At 33.6% G+C, this 19,398-nt stretch overlaps 2 protein-coding genes across 3 annotated transcripts; both read left to right on the forward strand.

Moving 5' to 3' along the window:
* Nucleotides 1–7,111: 7,111 nt before the first annotated feature.
* LOC120192945 (two-component response regulator-like APRR3) lies at nucleotides 7,112–11,150 on the forward strand. Of its 2 annotated transcripts, XM_039195617.1 has the most exons (10): nucleotides 7,112–7,232; nucleotides 7,273–7,503; nucleotides 7,598–7,762; nucleotides 7,862–7,992; nucleotides 8,101–8,235; nucleotides 8,628–8,742; nucleotides 8,828–9,260; nucleotides 9,685–10,193; nucleotides 10,233–10,468; nucleotides 10,737–11,141. In XM_039195617.1, the coding sequence occupies exons 2-10, from the start codon at nucleotides 7,284–7,286 to the stop codon at nucleotides 10,830–10,832; spliced, it is 2,040 nt and encodes a 679-aa protein (XP_039051548.1). In that variant the 5' UTR covers nucleotides 7,112–7,232; nucleotides 7,273–7,283; the 3' UTR covers nucleotides 10,833–11,141. The 2 variants fall into 2 exon arrangements, with proteins under 2 accessions (XP_039051548.1, XP_039051547.1); XM_039195616.1 differs by having other exon boundaries at nucleotides 8,855–9,260; nucleotides 9,685–10,468; nucleotides 10,737–11,150.
* A 1,059-nt stretch (nucleotides 11,151–12,209) lies between these two features.
* Nucleotides 12,210–13,097, forward strand: LOC120192897 (NDR1/HIN1-like protein 12). The gene has a single exon (XM_039195587.1). The coding sequence runs from the start codon at nucleotides 12,317–12,319 to the stop codon at nucleotides 12,980–12,982; it is 666 nt and encodes a 221-aa protein (XP_039051518.1). The 5' UTR covers nucleotides 12,210–12,316; the 3' UTR covers nucleotides 12,983–13,097.
* The last annotated feature ends 6,301 nt before the right edge of the window (nucleotides 13,098–19,398 follow it).

Here is a 19,398-nt window from a genome sequence, read left to right on the forward strand (position 1 = left end):
TCATCTTTAGTACTTAAGAATATAACCCAAGTATATCTAGAATAGTCGTCTACCAAGACAAATGCATATTATTTTCCACCCAAGCTAGTAGTCCTAATTGGCCCAAAAAGATCTATGTGGATCAATTGTAATACTCTACTAGTGGATACATCATTAATAGATTTAAAGTAAACTTTCTTTTGTTTTCCTTTTGAGCATGCATTATATTTTATCTTTATCAAATTTTAGCTTTGGCAACCCTCTTACTAAATCTCCTTGAATTAGTCTTTGTAAAACACTCATGCTTGTATGTCCTAGTCTCCTATGACATAACCAACTATCATGTTCATCCTTAGCAACTAGGCATAAGTTAGTCATATTAATTGAATCTAAATGCATCATGTAAATGTTTTCTATTCTATGACCAATAAGCATAATCGAAATGAATGCAATGTCAATCATTTTTGTAATCATTTAATTTGAAATAAGACATTGTATCTTTTGTCAAATTTATTATTCAAAAGATTATGCTTTAACCCATTCACATATAAAACATTATGCAATGTCGATTATCGAGGTTAAGTGCATATGCATAAAGTTTTAAAATGTTATGCATTAAAAAATTGATATCAATTGTTAGAGAGATATCATTAAAAATTTGAATTATATGCATAAACATTAAAAAAAATTAAGGTAAAAAATTTGTAACACCAAAGTACTTGAAAAATTGATATCAATTGTTATAGAGATATCATTTACATTTTAAAACAGTTTTGACCAAAGAATATTATGATGAACTAAAGTTATGAAAAATTACTTAAAATTTAAATTGCTCACTATAAAGCATTTTTCAACATACATGAGATAAAATATAATTATTTAAAATTCAAAAGCTCATGCATGCGTAAACTAAACGAGCAACCAAATAATAATAACATTAAGTTTAGAGGTTACCCATTCCTTTTTCAAGTGTGGCTAGAGCATTTGAATATCTTCACTTTAATCACCACTGCTCCCACACACCTACAAGAGACATTTAAGTAGATTTTGGTATCCAAATTGCTTTGGATCCTTGAACGTTAGTTTCAATACCCCTTGTTCCCTTGGGAATCCATACTTGTCTGATTTTGAAATATTTTCCTTTCTTTAAAGGACAAGTATATTCCTTGTGACCATGATAATGACAATGTGAACATTTTGTCATTATGGAACTAGATGAATTATTTAAGATGATTTCTTTTTCTTTTGTTAAGCCTTCAAGCTTAACTTTTAAATCAAAATTTTCTTTTTCAATACTTTCAAATTTTATTTTTGAAAGTTCTAAATCATTTTCAATATTTCATTTTGATTCTCAAAATCTATTTTAGTTTTTAGAAGAAGATCATTTAATTCGAAAATTTCTTTTTCAAAGTTTTCAGTTTTCATTTTTGAAAGCTCTAACTCATTTTTCAACATTTCATTTTGATTTTCAAAATATATTTTAGCTTTCAAAAGAATATCATTTTTAGCTATAAATTTAGAAATCAATTTTCTATTTGAGGAGTTCATGGTCTCAAACTCTGAAAATAAATCATCGTAAGCATATTTTAACTCATTAAAAGAATATGAATTTAATTTATTTGAGTTTGAAGATACCTCAGGCTCTTTAGAGCTAATAGAGACATCACCATTATTTGTTCTTCTTTCTCGTCTCTATAGATTTCCTCAATCTTATCCCACAGCTCCTTGGCATTTGAACAAGAACAAACTCCTTTATAGATGTCTGGATCAATTGCACAATATAACATGTGCATAGCCTTTGCATTTTGTTTAGCTTTCTTATGTTCCTGATCACTCCACTTCTTTGCCTTCTTCGTAGGAGAAGAATATCCTTTCTTGATTATTATCCATGCTTCAAGATCATGTGCTTGAATAAATACCATCATTAACTTCTTCCAACGACGATAGTTTGTTCCATTGAAGTAAGGAGGCACGCCAATTGGTCTGGAGTCTTCCATGGAGAATGAACCGGAAGTGGACGTCATCTTTCTCGATTTAACTCTTTCCGAATCTACTCAAGAGGTGGTAAAACCTTCAAATGAGTGTAGCTTTGATACCAATTATTGAGTTAATCAATCGGATAAATCGACCAAGAGGGGGTGAATTGGCAATAAAAGTTTCGGTGGAAGCTTTTGCAGAAAATTGAAAATATTTGCACATCGATTTAGAGTGGTTCGACTTTCTCAACCAAAGTCTATGTCCACTATGTTAGCTATCCACACTAAGGATTTTCCACAAATTCACTAATTTGTCTTTCTTTTGAGGACAAAGAGTAACCTTACAACTCCCTCAAGAATTATACCCCAAATTCTTAAGAACATTCTCTCCCAAAGAGAAAATTACAAATTCGCAAACTTTACAGAAAAAACCTCACAAGGTAGATTGTTTGCACAATTCTAGAACAAGAAAAGAACACTCAAAGAAGAATACAATTGAGCACTAAGTGTGTTCTTGAAACCAAAATGAATATTGAAAGGAATTTGGCTTGGATTGCACAAACTTGATGTTTGAAGCTTTCTCTCTTGATTCTTTCTCAATTCTTGTTTCTTTTTATTGATCAATGGCTTCAGAACTTGTTTAAATATACCTTGGATCACTTCTGAACGTTGGGAATCATTGGTGAAGTCAATAGAGCCATTATGGTGTGAATACCATTTAAAAAATCTGTTGGGAGCGTAGGTGTATTGGTACACCATCAAAGGGTATCGGTACACTCAGTATAAAATTCAAATATTTTGACCGTTATTTGTCTAGTGTATCGATACACTCCAGGGGTATCGATGCACTAATTACATTTGATGTTTCTCGGAGCCAGAGGGGTATCAGTACACTCGGCTGTGTATCGGTACCCTTATTACATTCAAAATTCTGGGGTATAAGTACATCCTATAGGTGTATCGGTACACCCTTACTTAAAAATCATTTTTGGCTCGATTAAGGTTCGAAATACTTTGTAAAAATTGTTTCAAAAATATTTTAAGATTAAAACACAATTTTACACTTAAGTAAGGATTAAAATTGACATTTAAAAACTTGGAGTAATATTTTTGATATTCGAATAATTTAATCGAATATATAATTTAAAATTGAATATAAAATTTTTAAAATTCAATAATATTTTATTTGTTATATCGAAACATCAAAATATTTTCAACAATACTTATATAAACTAGGGTTTATACTTATAGTTATAAGCATTATATATATATATATATAAACTAAGGGTTTATACTTATAGTTATAAGCATAATGTATATATATATATATATAAAAGTTTAAACATATACTTATGATTATAAGTATAATATATACATTATAAATATATGTACTTATATATATACTTATAAGTATAATGAATACTTAAATATATTAAGATATACTTATATTATATACTTATAATAAATTATATATTATATATATATATACATATATATATATACACACACTTATATATATATATATAAAAGTTTAATGTATATTTATATTATATTCTTAAAAGTATACTTATATTATATATATATATATATATATATATATATATATATTAAAATTGTTTTAATTTTTTCTTTAACTTTTAAAATGAATGCAATTCAGTCCATTTTTATATTAGTTTTAGTTTCATATTATACAATCATTTGAATCTGGTCCCTACGTGTTGTGTAATTTATTTATATATTAATTTGTTCAATTTAGTCCTTAAAATTATATTTGTATATGATATTGACCGATACTTATTTATATTTTTGTTATTTACTTCAATTTTGTCCTTAAAATTATATTTACATATGAAATTGGCCCATACTTATTTATATTTCGATTTAGTCCCTCATACATTCGTGTTGTTTAATTTATTTAAATTTTTGTTTGTTCAAATTAGTCCTTAAAATTATATTTTCATTAAAATTGACTCACAATTATTTACATTTTTTGTAATTACTCCAAATTATATACAATTAAAGATTGCAATTCATCGTTCATGAAAGACGAAAAATAATTAACCCAAAAATTACTCGACCTGAAGTCAATTCGTACCGGTAAGATCTGACCTAAATTTTATCTGTCAATGATGTGACCCGATCTGAACGAGATCCGACCTGAAGTCCATCCAAACCTGAATTAACCTGGAATTTAACTGATTCAAACCTAAATATTTTTGACCTGATCTATCTGAACTAAAATTAACCCGATCTGAACCCAAACTGAATCTGATGGTAAAATCAACCTGAAAATGACCCGAATTGATTTAACCCAGACTCAACTTGATTCGAGTCGAACCATCAAATTGACCTGACACGAATTGTATCTGATTTAATCTGACCTGACTGAAACCTGAACGATTACTTAATTTTACATCCTTATATAAAACATAAAGAAGAAGAAAAAGGGGTGGTTCTGCTGTGCGGCGCCTAAAAAACGGCGTGACCTGTTAAACAAGTGACTGGTTAAAATTTAGACCGGTTATGTTATATCATTTAATCGGAAATATTATCAAGTATAATAATATATTAGGTAGCGCTTATATAATTAATAGGTAGCGCTTATATTGACCTATTTTCTAACTAAACATGTATATTTAAACCGGTAACATTGCAAATTTACCTATTACATTATAATATCGGTTTTGATGTTTTTGGGATTGATACAATTTTAAATGTATCAACACTTTATGCGTGCACCTCGTTGTGCTTTCATTTTGGGAAAAAAATATCGACACATTTTCAAAGAGTGTCGATACATAATGTAAACCTATTTGCTAATTAACCAATATATGTTTACCGGTTATATTGTAAATTTACTTATTTCTGGGTTTTTGTTCTTTGAGAAACTGATAACATGGTGGGTTTCCCAATGTTATTCTTTTGTTACTGCAAAATTTTTTTCTTTTCTTACTGTGTTTTGCTTAAAATATCTAACTTTTTGTATTAAAAAATGAAAATTCTGAAATAAAAATGACCACACAAGTACACTTTTTTACTACTGATTTTGTCATTTCGAAACCCATTTTGTCATATTTTTACCTGTTATATTGTTATGGATCGATACATTTTTATAAAGTATCGACACTTTATTGACGCTATAACTTATTTTCTTTTAAATTCCAAAAGTGTCGATACTTATAATAAAGTATCGACACTTTCAACATATCCGGTAGCTCTTTACCGGTTTTGTCATTTCGAAACCGGTTTTGTCATATTTTTACCTGTTATATTGTTATGGATCGATACATTTTTATAAAGTATCGAAACTTTATTAGCGTTATAACTTATTCTCTTTTAAATTCCAAAAGTGTCGATACTTATAATAAAATATCGACACTATCAACATATCCGGTAGCGCTTTACCTGTTTTATCATTTATAGACCGGTTTTGTCATTTTTTTACCTGTTATATTGTTATGGATCAACATTTTTATAAAGTATCGACACTTTCAATATATCCAGTAGTGTTTTACCTGTTTTGTCATTTATAGACCGGTTTTGTCATTTTTTACCTGTTATATTGTTATGGATCGATACATTTTTATAAAGAATCGACACTTTCAATATATCCGGTAGCGCTTTACATGTTTTGTCATTTATAGACCGGTTTTGTCAGCTTTTTACTTGTTATATTGTTATGGATCGATACATTTTTATAAAGTATCGACACTTTCAATATATCCGGTAGCGCTTTACCTGTTTTGTCATTTATAGACCGGTTCTGTCATTTTTTTACTTGTTATATTGTTATGGATCAATATATTTTTATAAAGTATCGACACAAACCGACAAGATAAGTTTGCCGGTTGCCAATTTTTTAAATATTTCTTCATGATTTCCACCTATTACATTATAATTACTCGATATTTCCGATAACGCTAAACCAAATTTATCAAATATTTTTTAATGTATCTGATAACATCGTATATTAACCGTATATTAATCTACCTTTCCTAAGACAATTCCAAGAAAAAGAGAGCTGCCTCATCAAAACGAATGGACAGCAAATGCGGCAATATTAGTGACATGAGCATAGTGTGGGAAAAGTGAAATATATTAGACAAAAATTTGATGTTATTTTTCAAGGCTGAAATATTAATTCATTTATATAATATTTTAGATAAATTTTGATTATTTTTATTGAGATCTTTTATAAATAGATCGATTGTTAATTTTTTTAGATATTTTAAAATATTCAACCAGAGGCCATAAATTTAAGAGTTAAGTATATGTTTAATACTTAAACTATTCATTTTAATCTATCTTAGCATCCAAATTTTTATTTTTTTTAAAACCATATCTAAAATTTAATTTTTATTTCATTTTAGTATATCGTTGTTAAAAACTTTAGTTTTTGTTTTAATTTATTATTCCATTCAAAATTTATCGTTAAATTTTGAAAATATTAAAAGTTTATGTATTAAAATAGACCAAAACTGATAGTTTATATATTTAACACGTTAAGTTTTTAAAGATAATATACTAAAATGAAATGAAAATTTAACCCTAAATATAATTTAAAAAATAAAAATCTAAATACTAAAACATATGAAAACCAATAATTTAAGAAATAAATGCATAGTTTACCAAAAATTAAAATACATTCATTTGTAACAAAGAAGAATAGATAACAAATCTTTTTCAAAAAAAAAAAGTAAACAATTATTTCTTAAGAAATAGTAATAAAAAGGAAGGACTCGAAAGCCACATAAACCCCATATTCTCATAACATCCACGTGTCGTATCTTCAACCATGAGACCCTCAAGCATGTTCAAAGGATGCCATCGTGGCAGCCAGCTCCAAGAAAAATATCTTGACTCGAGCATCCCAAATACGCTGCACACGTGTCCCTTGCTCTCTTCTGTCGTCCCCATACACTCACACGTGAAAAGAGAAGAAAGAAGAATCAACAACAGTGGCCCGTGTTTCGCCACGCCATCATCACTAACCATAAGCCAATGGCAGTCCACCTTTTGATCTGACTCCTCCAATTTAGAGAAAATGAAATCTTAAAGTCTTCGTTTTGTCTTTCCCCTTGTTTTTCAAGAAGCGGAAGATATTTTATGCGGTTTTCGCGGTCCTAAACGAAAGTTGGATTAAAAAAAATTAAGAAATCTTGCTTTTCTTCTAGCTTTATGACGAGGTTAATTCCATTAATTTCACTGCAACACAAAATTTTCCTCTCTATTTCCCCTTTTAGCTAACTCTGCATTTCCTTTTTGTGACTGAAAAATTGGAATTTCTCTCTCTTTCTTTTGGTGTGTTAAAGAATAGGGTGTTTGAAAATGGGTGAAGCTACGATGGAAGTAGACGTGGAGGTCGGAGCAGCGGAGGAGAGGAAGAACAACGATAAGAAGAAGAAGAACGAGGAAAATGATGGATCCTCAGAGGTTGTCCGGTGGGATAAGTTCTTACCTCGGATGGTTCTCAGAGTTCTTTTAGTTGAAGCTGATGATTCAACTCGTCAGATCATCTCCGCTCTTCTTCGGAAATGCAGTTACAGAGGTTTCAATTTCTCCTTTTTCCCGACGGCGTTTATTTCTCTGATCTCTAGAACTACCGGTTATAAATATTAGTTTATTTTCCTTTGTTTTTACAGTAGTTGCGGCTGTTCCTGATGGTTTAATAGCATGGGAGACTTTAAAGGATCGACCGCATAACATTGATCTTATATTGACTGAAGTAGAGTTGCCTTCAATTTCCGGATTCTCGCTTCTTACATTGATCATGGAGCATGATATCTGCAAAAATATTCCTGTTATAAGTATGTAGCCTCAACTTAAAACCTTGTTGTTGCTATTAGATGTGAAGCTAATACGTTTTGAGATTCTACTTTCTTTCTTTTTCTGGGTGATTAAAACAGTGATGTCATCGGAAGATTCAATTACCACGGTTCTGAAGTGCATGTTAAAAGGTGCAGCTGACTTTCTTATCAAACCTGTTCGGAGGAATGAATTGAGAAACCTATGGCAGCATGTTTGGAGAAGGCACATGGTATGCAGTACTATACTCAACGTTTTCTTTCTTTTTTTTTTGGCTGAAATCAAACATTTAACTTGGATCCACCTTTTTTCTTTTCCTTTTTGCTTTACTTTTGATCAGCTAGCTAGTGGCGGTGTTCCTCTTAAGCTAACTTCTACGGAAAATAACGTCGAAACCAATGCAGAGAGTGCGAGCAGCCAATTCACTGATTATGGATCGTCTACACAGAAAAATAAAGAAGAAAGTGACAGCAAAGTGAGCATTTTCTTATCTTTCGGTCTAGATTTCTGTAACAGCTTTCGATAGTTGTGCTCAGGTTCTGTAATATGTTGATGGTTTTGCATAACTTTTATAACATCCTTGTCTATGAAATGTAGTGTTCTTAGAACGTCCAACAGCCAATGGAATTTATAATTTGTTAGGTTTTTGCATACTACCAAGCTAAGTAATCTCTTCATATTTATCTGGGGATGTACTGATATCGAAATCTACATTAGAATGACCAGATCCACAATGCAATCACATATGTGAAGAAAATTTCTTTTCCAGACTGATTAGGTTGGCTTCATTAAGTTTCACACAGAGACTGCATGTTGTGCCACCACATGTGCAGAAAAGCTGAGTGTACATACATGCTAAATATGCAGGGTCTTTCAGAGGGGAAGCGTACCAGTGCCAAACTCAGTGATACGGGCAGAGACCAGCAAGGAAATGTTGTTAAAATGGATCAAGAGTCGCTTCGAAATGGGGGTCGAGTCGAAGGTATGTTGCGATGTTTTAAACAATTTTAGTTCCTTTTTCTGATTTCAGCTAAAAGAAAGAAAATTCTCTTCCTCTTTATGACCAGGGATATCTTACAAAACATTTATTTTAGAAAATTCAAATAGATTGGTGAAGGTGAAGGAGGTTGCTCATTGCAGTGAAGCTTGTGAATCAGATGCTTCAAAATTAGAACAAAACTCTGCTTTCATGAAAGGGACGACTCATGGTGGTTGTGTTGGACAACAAAGTAACCGAGGAAATACAAATTCTACGAGAAGGGTTGGTTGCAATAATGAGCTGGTTAAACCTCCGACTGGGGCAATTGATTTAATTGGTTCATTCGATAATCAACCAAAGGGCACCTTTGCACTTTCTAGTTCAAGTGATGGTACCGACAAGTTTGAACTTTCTCATGAGTTGGAGCTTTCTTTGAGAAGGTCTCATTCAAATAGCTATAAGAACCAATGTACCAGTGAAAGGCCCACACTAAACCACTCTAATGCATCGGCCTTTTCATGGTAAACATACTGTTTTCTTTCTATTGTTACTGAGCTTGAGATGTACAGATGTTTTAGCAAAAAGAAAAGGATGTCATTCTGTTGTTTACCTGATATTTATTGTGGAGATACAAAACGAGTTGCTCTTATAATTTTTCATTTTATTCATTTCTCCATATTTTACCCTATCAATGGACTTCGTTGACTGTTCGTAAAAATCTATGTTTCATGAACAATTATTTAATAGAAACATTTTTTTTTAGAGAAATAGAGACATAGGTGAATCCTTGGACAGTGGAGGCAATCTTAGATGTTGTTACAGTGACATTGGTTATTCAATACTCACTGAAATTCCCAATAGAAGAAGTGGTTGTTTATCTAATCTCTATTTCTTGAAATTTTATGTAGCATGCAATTTTCTGATTATGGCTAATTTATTTTGCAGGTATAACAATAGCAAATCTTCACAGGCCATTTTCTCTACACCAACTGGCAACCAAGATGCATTGAAAGAGGATGACAGTAAATCCAAACTAGACGTGGAAAGCAACAAAGATACTTCTAAACCTCATGTTGTTCCATTGAGTGATAGTATGGAGAATCTGGCTAATCCAGTCGCAGGTCAGTCAGAGCTAATAGTTCCGAGCACCCAACTTGGGATGATTCATGTTCCAGGAGTGAGGATGGATGACATGCATCCTGGATGTAATAATGATTTTCCTCACGTTTATCATGCACAATCAAATCCACCTCTTGAATGTAGTTCTGAGCCCGCTGGACGGCAAGAATTTTCTCCCATTCACGTGACCACCTCATCTCACACAAATCCTGATGTTCATGACCCAGAACAAGGTTACAACCGGTCTGATGAAGGGATTAACTGCTCTATTGACCAGACTGTCAAAGAGCAAACCAAGCAGGAGCCTTCTGGGATACTAAGGTGCTTTTCTCCTATTGCTAATCATAGTGCTTGCAGCAGTTTATGTAGTAATGTTGATAATCACAAAAAAGGCAGCGCACATGGAGATATTCCGAGTAGGAGTGATGCAAGTGCTAGCACTACAGGTGCTGCATCAATTGATAGGAGCACAACTACTGAGAGTTTCAATGATAGCAATTTCTTCATTCACGATGGATTGAAAGGGATGGATACTTATCGCTCCAGCCAAAGAGAAGCTGCCTTGACAAAGTTCCGACTTAAGCGGAAAGATCGATGCTTTGAGAAAAAGGTATATTATTATTATTATAACTGTGATTGGTTGAGTTTAGGCAAAGGCCCTGCGGTTGGCACTAATATATATATATATATATATATATATTTTAACTAAGTTTAGAACCTAATGTTCAATTTGCATCAAAATGACTTTCCTTCTAAACCTTCTCTAATGAGATAACATCCTAGTTTGCCCTGTGGTGAGAAAAGAAAATCAGTAACAAAATGACAGGACAGTTTGTAGCAGCATGTCCGTTTCTTTAACAATTAAATTCTTTGCTCAGGTTCGATACCAGAGCCGAAAGAGACTGGCCGAGCAGCGTCCCCGAGTGAGAGGACAGTTTGTCCGTCAAAATAATGTCGATGCACCTAATATATGACGATACAAACACGTACACGAAAATAAATTCATGCTTAAAACATGAAACCATTTAATTTTTGTTTGCAATCATATCAGAGAATGTTTTTGGGGGGAAGAAAAGTAGAACATGTGTTGGGCGAAGATATTGTGCAAGCTCCATTAGTATTTGCTATTGGGTGATGAAATTAGTTTTCTACAAACAAGTACAACTCATAGAGGTAGTATTGTAGTGAGGCAGTCTTGGTTCTTTTTGACTATGTGTGGTTGTTAATACACATTTGATAACTTATAAATCGTTGTTAGGCGGGTTAGTTGTATATTATAATTCGCTTCAATAGGTTAAAGAAACTGTCTTGGACTCTGGTTTGGTTATTTGTTTGTTATACTACTTATATTGCTTATGTTATTTATCACTAGGTTAAATAATGTGAGAGAACGTTGATTTATTGAAAAAAAAAACAATGTGTATATCTCCACGGGTGGATCCATATGGAGTAAGTTGAAATTTGAATTCTTTTAAGTTTATTTTTTTTATTAATTGTGTTGATTTTAAAATTTTATTTGTATCTAATTTTATTCTCAAAAATATTTTTAGATTTGTTAATAGACTCATACATCACATCAATTGTTATATCTCGTATTGATAAAAATGAATTTTTTTTAAAAAATTTAATAACTTCAATATAAGTTCTAAAAATTAAATAATAAAAAAATATAAACATTTTAAAAATTAGGTAGAATATAAAAACGATCTCTGACTATATGATTTAATTTTATTTAGTCATTTATTTATTAAAAGTTATAAAATGATCTTTTGAATTATAAGATATTGTTTTGTTAAGTCTTTCGACTATTAAAAGTTACAGAATAATTATTTGACTATTCATTATATTCCATGTTTGTCATTTTTTGTTAAAATATTGACGACAGCCTGAGTTGAATGTTAATATATTGTATGAGATATAATAGTCGTTTGAAATTCTTAAATAAGATTTTATCATATTTCAGATAATATATTAACATTCAGTTTGTAGTGTCGTTAATTTTTTAACAGAAAAAAGATAAATTTAAAATATAATAAATAATTAGATGACTATTTTGTAACTTTTAATAATAACATAACTCAACAAAATAATATCTTATAATTAATAGATCATTTTATATCTTTTTATAAGCAACACTCAACAAAACAATCTAATATAGGATGATAATTTATATATCCCTATAAAATTCGATAACCGTTGATCTAATTTATCCTTAAAGATTTGTATGGAGGGGAAGAGGTGTCCCGTGGAAAAAGAAGCTGACTTTAGTACACCCATCGAACCATTCGTCTCTATTACTTTATTGTTATATTTCTCACCAGATTCTTCGTCTCCTCTATTTTTTACACAATTTCAACACTGTCACTCCGCCCGCCACCATCACCACCCACGAACCATCCTCCTTTCACTTTCTATCCCCTTTTACACTACAAATAGCTTCACGTTTATTCACTTTACCATGACAGACCAAAACCAACCACCGCAAGATCCTCCACCTAACATGGGCGAAGGAAAGCCTCCTAAACCCAACCCTCCAACCCCCGTCCGAGGAGGCGCAGCACGCCGGTCCTTCTGCTTATGCGTTTTCATCTTCCTCCTCTTAGCAGGTGCCGCGGTACTCACCGTGTGGTTCATCTACCATCCCCGCAAGCCTCGTTTCATCATCGTCGGTGCCGCCGTCTACGAACTCAACGCCACCTCACAACCCTTCATTTCCACTTCCATGCAGTTCACCATCGTTATGAGAAACCCCAACAAGAGAGTCTCCATCTTTTACAACAACTTGCAAGCTTACGTCTCGTATAGAAACCAACAGATCACTCCTACAATAGACTTGCCGCCTCTGCACCACAAGACGAAGAGCACGGTGTCTCTGTCGCCTGTACTCGGCAGCGGGATGGTCCTGGCGTCGGGGGAGGTGGTGAATGGACTGATGATAGACGAGACTTACGGTGTGGTAGCGTTGAAGGTGGTGCTGTTGGGGAAATTAAGATGGAAAGCCGGTGCTATCAGGACATTGAAGTATGGATTTTACGTGAGATGTGATGTTTGGGTTGGTTTGAAAAAGGGTTTTGTCGGACCCGTACCTTTGCTCGGAGCTCCTCCTTGTAAAGTCGATATATGAAACTCCATTGCTAATGCATATGTAGCTTTGGTACTTTTTTATTTTTTCCTTGTAAACTATCTGTCGACATGCAGAAGAAATCATAAACAACAAGAATCATTGTTGCAGAGAGGAACATAAACATGTGGTCGTCTCGTAATAAGCAGGTGTGGTAAGAAAATCTTAATGCAAACTGGTTTTCTTCTATTCTTCTTCCATTGTCTTTTTCTTTATCATCTTTACTTCGTTTCAGCTCCCTTCATTGTTATTTGTTAACGATGTTGTTAATATAAAAATATTATAAAACTGTGAAATTTATAATCGGATAAATATGTTATGCCATATTTCAAATTAATATCATATTATTTGTAATTATTATAAAAATGATTATTTTATTGTTTTTATGCTTTATGATCATTTTAAGAAATATAAGATGAGGAGAATACATTGTATACTATACTATAATATAATAAAACTATTATGGTACTGCTTTTACTGGTTCTGGTAGAAAACATTGCATTTAATTTGTTTGATGAGGAACCTCGAATGGTGGGCATAGCATCTATGAATATCAAAATGCTTGCACTGTTTACGGATTCTTCTATGTACATGTTGAAGTGGAAGTGATCTCAATGGGTATCAGATTCATCATCTTTACGGAAAGTGCTTAACATTATATATATAAAAGTTGTCGGATAACATATAAAGTGATATTATTGTAATAAGAAACTTACATTACGTAATGAGTCAAAGGGGATTGAGGTGGTAGACAACAAAGTTTGGAATATTTTGATCGAGAAAATGGATTTGTGTATTTGCATGTTCCCCGACGCATGTGTTGCCTGACTAATATTATATTTCTTTTAGGTTAAATTTTACTTTTTTTATTTGTCGAATAATAGTTTAACTCCATAAACTTGGAAATATGTGATGTTTTATAATAATAATAATAATAATAATAATAATAATAATAATAACTATTATTATTATTAATAAAAGGGGTAGTCAAAGATATTGTATTTGCTGGAAGTCAAACTCTTGAACAATCACATGTGCATCCAAACTTAACAATAAAAAAAAAATATATGTCGGCAAGATTTAAGGTGGTCCCATAAATCACAAGTGTGGCAGCAATAAAACAAATGGCAGCAGCTACAAAAAACAAATTGAAGATAAGCACAAGCAAATTCAATCACGCGGCTAGAATATTTTAGAAACAAACATGAGGCGGCAAAGAGAAATTGAGAAGCATCCAGAGTAAGTTAAGTCGGTTTAGTTTTCCTATATATACTTGTAATTTGTAGCAAAGGGTGTGTGTGTGAGTGAGAAAAGCAAAGTACGAGTGGGAGAAAAAATTAGAGAAAATTGAGAGAGCTTAGCAAAGCATAAAATAGTGAGGTTGTGTTTGTAAACTAGCCGCAGCTAGTATTGCAGTATTGTAATATTGAGAGTGTTGTTGTAACATATTTTGTTTCGTATAAATAAAAATTTCTGAGTGTTATAAATTATCTTGAGCCCATCTACGCTTCCAACAAGTGGCCTCAGAGCTTGGTTCGAGTTCAACGTGGTGGAGAAGATGACCAACATGATTCAACCACAAATCCCGAGATTGACAAAGACAAATTATGGCAATTGGAGCATTCAAATGAAGGCGTTACTAGGCTCCCAAGATTGTTGGGATATCATCGAGGATGGTTACACCGAGCCTGAAAATGCAGCAGCAGAAGCAGTCCTGGCCAATGAAGAAAAGAAGGTATTGAAGGAATCCCGGAGAAAAGATAAAAGAGCGTTGTTCTTTATTTTTCAAGGAGTAGACGAATCTACCTTTGAAAAAATTTCTGATGCAAAGACCGCAAAACAAGCATGGGAGATTTTGCAAAAATCTCTACAAGGTGCCGAAAAAGCAAAGAAGGTACGCTTACAAACTCTCAGAGCTGAGTTTGAGATGCTAAAAATGAAAAATACAGAAAATATCGATGATTATATTAGCCGTGTGAAAACGGTCGTAAATGAAATGAAAAGAAATGGCGAATCACTCGACGATGTTAGAGTGATGGAAAAAATTTTGCGGTTATTAACACGAAAATTTGATTACGTGGTGGTGGCAATCGAAGAATCAAAAGATTTATCCCAGATATCGATCGATGAGCTTGTGGGTTCACTTCAAGCCCATGAGCAGAAAATAAAACAAAATGAAGATTCTGAAAATTTGGAGCAAGCTCTACAAAGCAAGATGAATGTCAACGAAGGAGAAGCTAGCAGCAGCTACACACAAGGACGAGGAAATCGTGGTGGTTATCGTGGAAGATATAGAGGAGGACGAGGAACTCGTGGACGTGGTGGTTGATCATATAGCACCGATCAAATGAGTGAAAGCAATCCAACATCAGGTCGTGGACGAGGATTCAGAGGCCGAGGTAGGGGCAGATATCAACAAGGAAGTAAATTCCAGGTACAATGTTATAATTGCAATAAGTATGGTCATTATAGTTATGAGTGTAGATCTGCTCCTAAACAAGAAGAAAGAAATAACGTAGCAGCAGCTGAAGAAGAAAAAATTGAAAAATCTCACGTATTCCTCACTTATAAAGGAAATGAAGAATTCAAGAAAAATATTTGGTATCTTGATAATTGTGCCAGTAACCATATGTGTGGTCAAAGGGAATTGTTTGTGAAATTAGATGAAACAGTCCATGGATGAGTAACGTTCGGAGATGACTCGCACGCAGAAATAAAAGGAAAAGGCAAAGTCATGATTACTCAGAAAAATGGAGAAAAGAAATATATTTCAGATGTTTATTATGTACCTGCTTTGAAAAGCAATATCATCAGTCTTGGTCAACTCCTGGAAAAAGGATATGAAGTGCAGATGAAGAATCGCTCGCTCGCCATCAAAAATAAAGAAGGAGAATTGATAGCCCAAGCTGACATGACTCGAAATCGTCTCTTTACAATTGATATCGAGTCAGGAAAAGTCAAGTGCATGAAGACCGCGATCAAAGATGATTCATGGCTATGGCATCTAAGATATGGACATCTTGGATTTTCTGGATTGAAGCTGTTGTCAAAAACAAGCATGGTGAAAGGACTACCAGAGATCAACCCTCCAAATCAATTATGTGAGGCTTGCATCAAAGGGAAGCAACATAGACAAAGCTTTAAAGTTGGTAGATCCGGGCGTGCCCAAAGACTGCTGGAGATAGTACACACAGATATAGCCGGTCCTTTTGACATACCATCGCTTGGCGGTAACAGGTACTACCTAACTTTCATTGATGATTTTAGTAGAAAATGTTGGATTTATATATTGAAAGAAAAGTCAGAAGCGCTGGAAAAATTGAAAGAATTTAAAGCAATGGCGGAAAAACAAAGCGGTCAATATTTGAAGATACTCAGATCAGATAGAGGAGGCGAATATACATCAAAGTTATTTGAAGAATTCTGCAAAGAGCATGGTATCATCCATCAGCTGACAGCCAGATACACGCCACAACAAAATGGAGTTGCAGAAAGGAAGAACCGCACAATCCTGGATATGGCGAGAAGCATGATAAAAGGCAAGCAACTACCGAGAAATTTCTGGGCTGAAGCAGTTCGATGTGCAGTTTACTTATTGAATCGATGTCCAACAAAAAGCGTGAAGTATATGACGCCAAACGAAGCATGGAGTGGACAGAAACCAGGAGTTGGACACTTCAAGATTTTTGGATGCATTGCATATGCCCATGTTCCCGAACATACCAGAAAGAAGCTTGATGACAGAGGAGAAAAATGTATTTTCATTGGCTATGATGAAAGAAGCAAAGCTTACAGATTATATAATCCTCTTACAAAGAAGATAATAATTTCAAGAGATGTCGAGTTCGATGAAGCAGACTATTGGAGATGGAGCGAAGAGGAAAAGAAAGTTGAAGGACTATTTTTTGAAGATAAAGATGGTGATCTTATCAATCAAGATGAACAAGCTGATGATCAAGATCCTCGACAAAATCTACCATCGTCGTCAAGCAGCAGCAGCGATGCCAGCAACATAATAGAAGATCCTGAAGCACCTCCCACAGAACTTCAAAGATCCACAAGAGAGAGAAGAATGCCAGAAAGGTACAACGATTATGAACTAAATAATGTTTCACTTTTCTGCTTGCTTGTGAACAGTGATCCAATAACATACGAAGAAGCGGTTGAAGATGACAAATGGAGGAATGCAATGGATGAAGAAATTGCATCAATAGAAAGAAATGATACATGGGAGCTAACAAGACAACCAGAAGGCCATAACCCAATTGGAGTAAAATGGGTTTACAAGACAAAGATCAATAAAGAAGGAAATGTTGAGAAGTACAAAGCGAGGCTAGTTGTCAAAGGCTATAAACAAAGACAAGGAATAGACTATGATGAAGTATTTGCTCCAGTAGCAAGGATCGAGACCATCAGACTTCTCACAGCAGTCGCAACACAAAAAGGATGGAAAATTTATCAAATGGATGTGAAGTCAGCATTTCTAAATGGCTACCTAGAAGAAGAAGTTTATATTGAGCAACCACCTGGATACATTAGAAAGGGACATGAAGACAAAGTTTACCGATTGAAGAAAGCTCTATATGGTTTGAAGCAAGCCCCGAGAGCATGGAACACGAGGATTGATGAATATTTCCAGAGAAATGGGTTCATGAAGAGTCCATACGAGCATGCCTTATACACAAAGAAAAATGAAGACGGTGATATCATGATCGTGTGCTTATATGTGGACGACATGATTTTCACAGGAAATAATCCAGGTATGTTCAATGATTTTAAGAAAGCTATGACTAAAGAATTTGAAATGACAGATATTGGAGAAATGTCATACTTCCTTGGAGTTGAAGTGAAGCAAATGCAAGAAGGAATATTTATCACAAAGAAGTATGCAGAAGAAATTTTAAGAAAATTCAGAATGGAAGATTGCAAGCCGGTAGCCACTCCAGCAGAACCAGGAGTCAAATTAAGTGTGAATTCAACAAGAGAGCAAGTGAATCCGACGTTGTTCAAAAGCATAGTTGGAAGTCTAAGGTATCTGACTATCACACGACCAGACATAACATACGCTGTGGGATTGGTAAGTAGATTCATGGAGCATCCGAAACAAGATCATTGGAGTGCAGCAAAAAGAATCCTCAGATATGTCAAAGGTACAACAGGTCATGGTTTATTCTACATGCATTCAGAAAATTCGAAGCTGGTTGGTTATTCTGATAGTGATTATGGGGGAGACTTAGACGATCAGAAAAGCACAACTGGATATCTCTTTCATATCGGCTCTGCAGTATTTTCATGGTCATCAAAGAAGCAACAAACGGTAGCTCTTTCAACATGTGAAGCAGAATACATAGCTGCAGCAGCGTGCACTTGCCAAGCAATGTGGTTAAGGAATATTTTGAACGAGCTAAATTTGGCGCAAGAAGAACCAACTACAATCTATGTCGACAACAAGTCTACAATTTCCCTTGCCAAGAATCCAGTCTCTCATAGCCGAAGCAATCATATTGATACAAAGTATCACTTTATACGAGAGCAGGTGAAGAACAAAAATGTGGAGCTAATTTACTGCAGAACTGAAGATCAACTAGCAGATATTTTCACAAAGCCATTGAGAGCATATATATTCAACCGACTCAAAGAGAAGCTTGGAATGGAAAGTCGAGTTTGAGGGGGAGTGCTGGAAGTCAAACTCTTGAACAATCACATGTGCATCCAAACTTAACAATAAAAAAAAAATATGTCGGCAAGATTTAAGGTGGTCCCATAAATCACAAGTGTGGCAGCAATAAAACAAATGGCAGCAGCTACAAAAAACAAATTGAAGATAAGCACAAGCAAATTCAATCACGCGGCTAGAATATTTTAGAAACAAACATGAGGCGGCAAAGAGAAATTGAGAAGCATCCAGAGTAAGTTAAGTCGGTTTAGTTTTCCTATATATACGTGTAATTTGTAGCAAAGGGTGTGTGTGTGAGTGAGAAAAGCAAAGTACGAGTGGGAGAAAAAATTAGAGAAAATTGAGAGAGCTTAGCAAAGCATAAAATAGTGAGGTTGTGTTTGTAAACTAGCCGCAGCTAGTATTGCAGTATTGTAATATTGAGAGTGTTGTTGTAACATATTTTATTTCGTATAAATAAAAAATTTCGGAGTGTTATAAATTATCGTGAGCCCATCTACGCTTCCAACAGTATTTCACTCCGTTACTTATTATTTATATTCAGTACAAGCATTTTGAGATATTTTTATTTTTATTTGTAGGCAAATTTTATATCCAACTACTATTTTTTACGCGTGCATTAAACGTATACATCATGAAAAACTTCAAATTCAGTTTTGAGTAATCATATTATATCGAAGAACTATATCTTTACAACTAGAAGACATACATTTGTTGTATTATAAGTAATTGATTTGTTATA

Source organism: Hibiscus syriacus, unplaced genomic scaffold (assembly GCF_006381635.1).
Source record: "Hibiscus syriacus cultivar Baekdansim isolate YM2019G1 unplaced genomic scaffold, ASM638163v2 tig00116983_pilon, whole genome shotgun sequence".
NCBI lineage: Eukaryota > Viridiplantae > Streptophyta > Magnoliopsida > Malvales > Malvaceae > Hibiscus > Hibiscus syriacus.

What these genes read in the sequence shown, in the direction of transcription:
- LOC120192945 (XM_039195616.1), top strand. Translation starts at nt 7,284, where the DNA reads ATGGGTGAAGCTACGATGGAAGTAGACGTGGAGGTCGGAGCAGCGGAG. An exon ending in CAAAAATATTCCTGTTATAA is followed by an intron (nt 7,763 to 7,861) that starts GTATGTAGCCTC and finishes TGATTAAAACAG; the next exon opens with TGATGTCATCGGAAGATTCA. An exon ending in ATGTTTGGAGAAGGCACATG is followed by an intron (nt 7,993 to 8,100) that starts GTATGCAGTACT and finishes ACTTTTGATCAG; the next exon opens with CTAGCTAGTGGCGGTGTTCC.
- LOC120192897 (XM_039195587.1), top strand. Translation starts at nt 12,317, where the DNA reads ATGACAGACCAAAACCAACCACCGCAAGATCCTCCACCTAACATGGGC.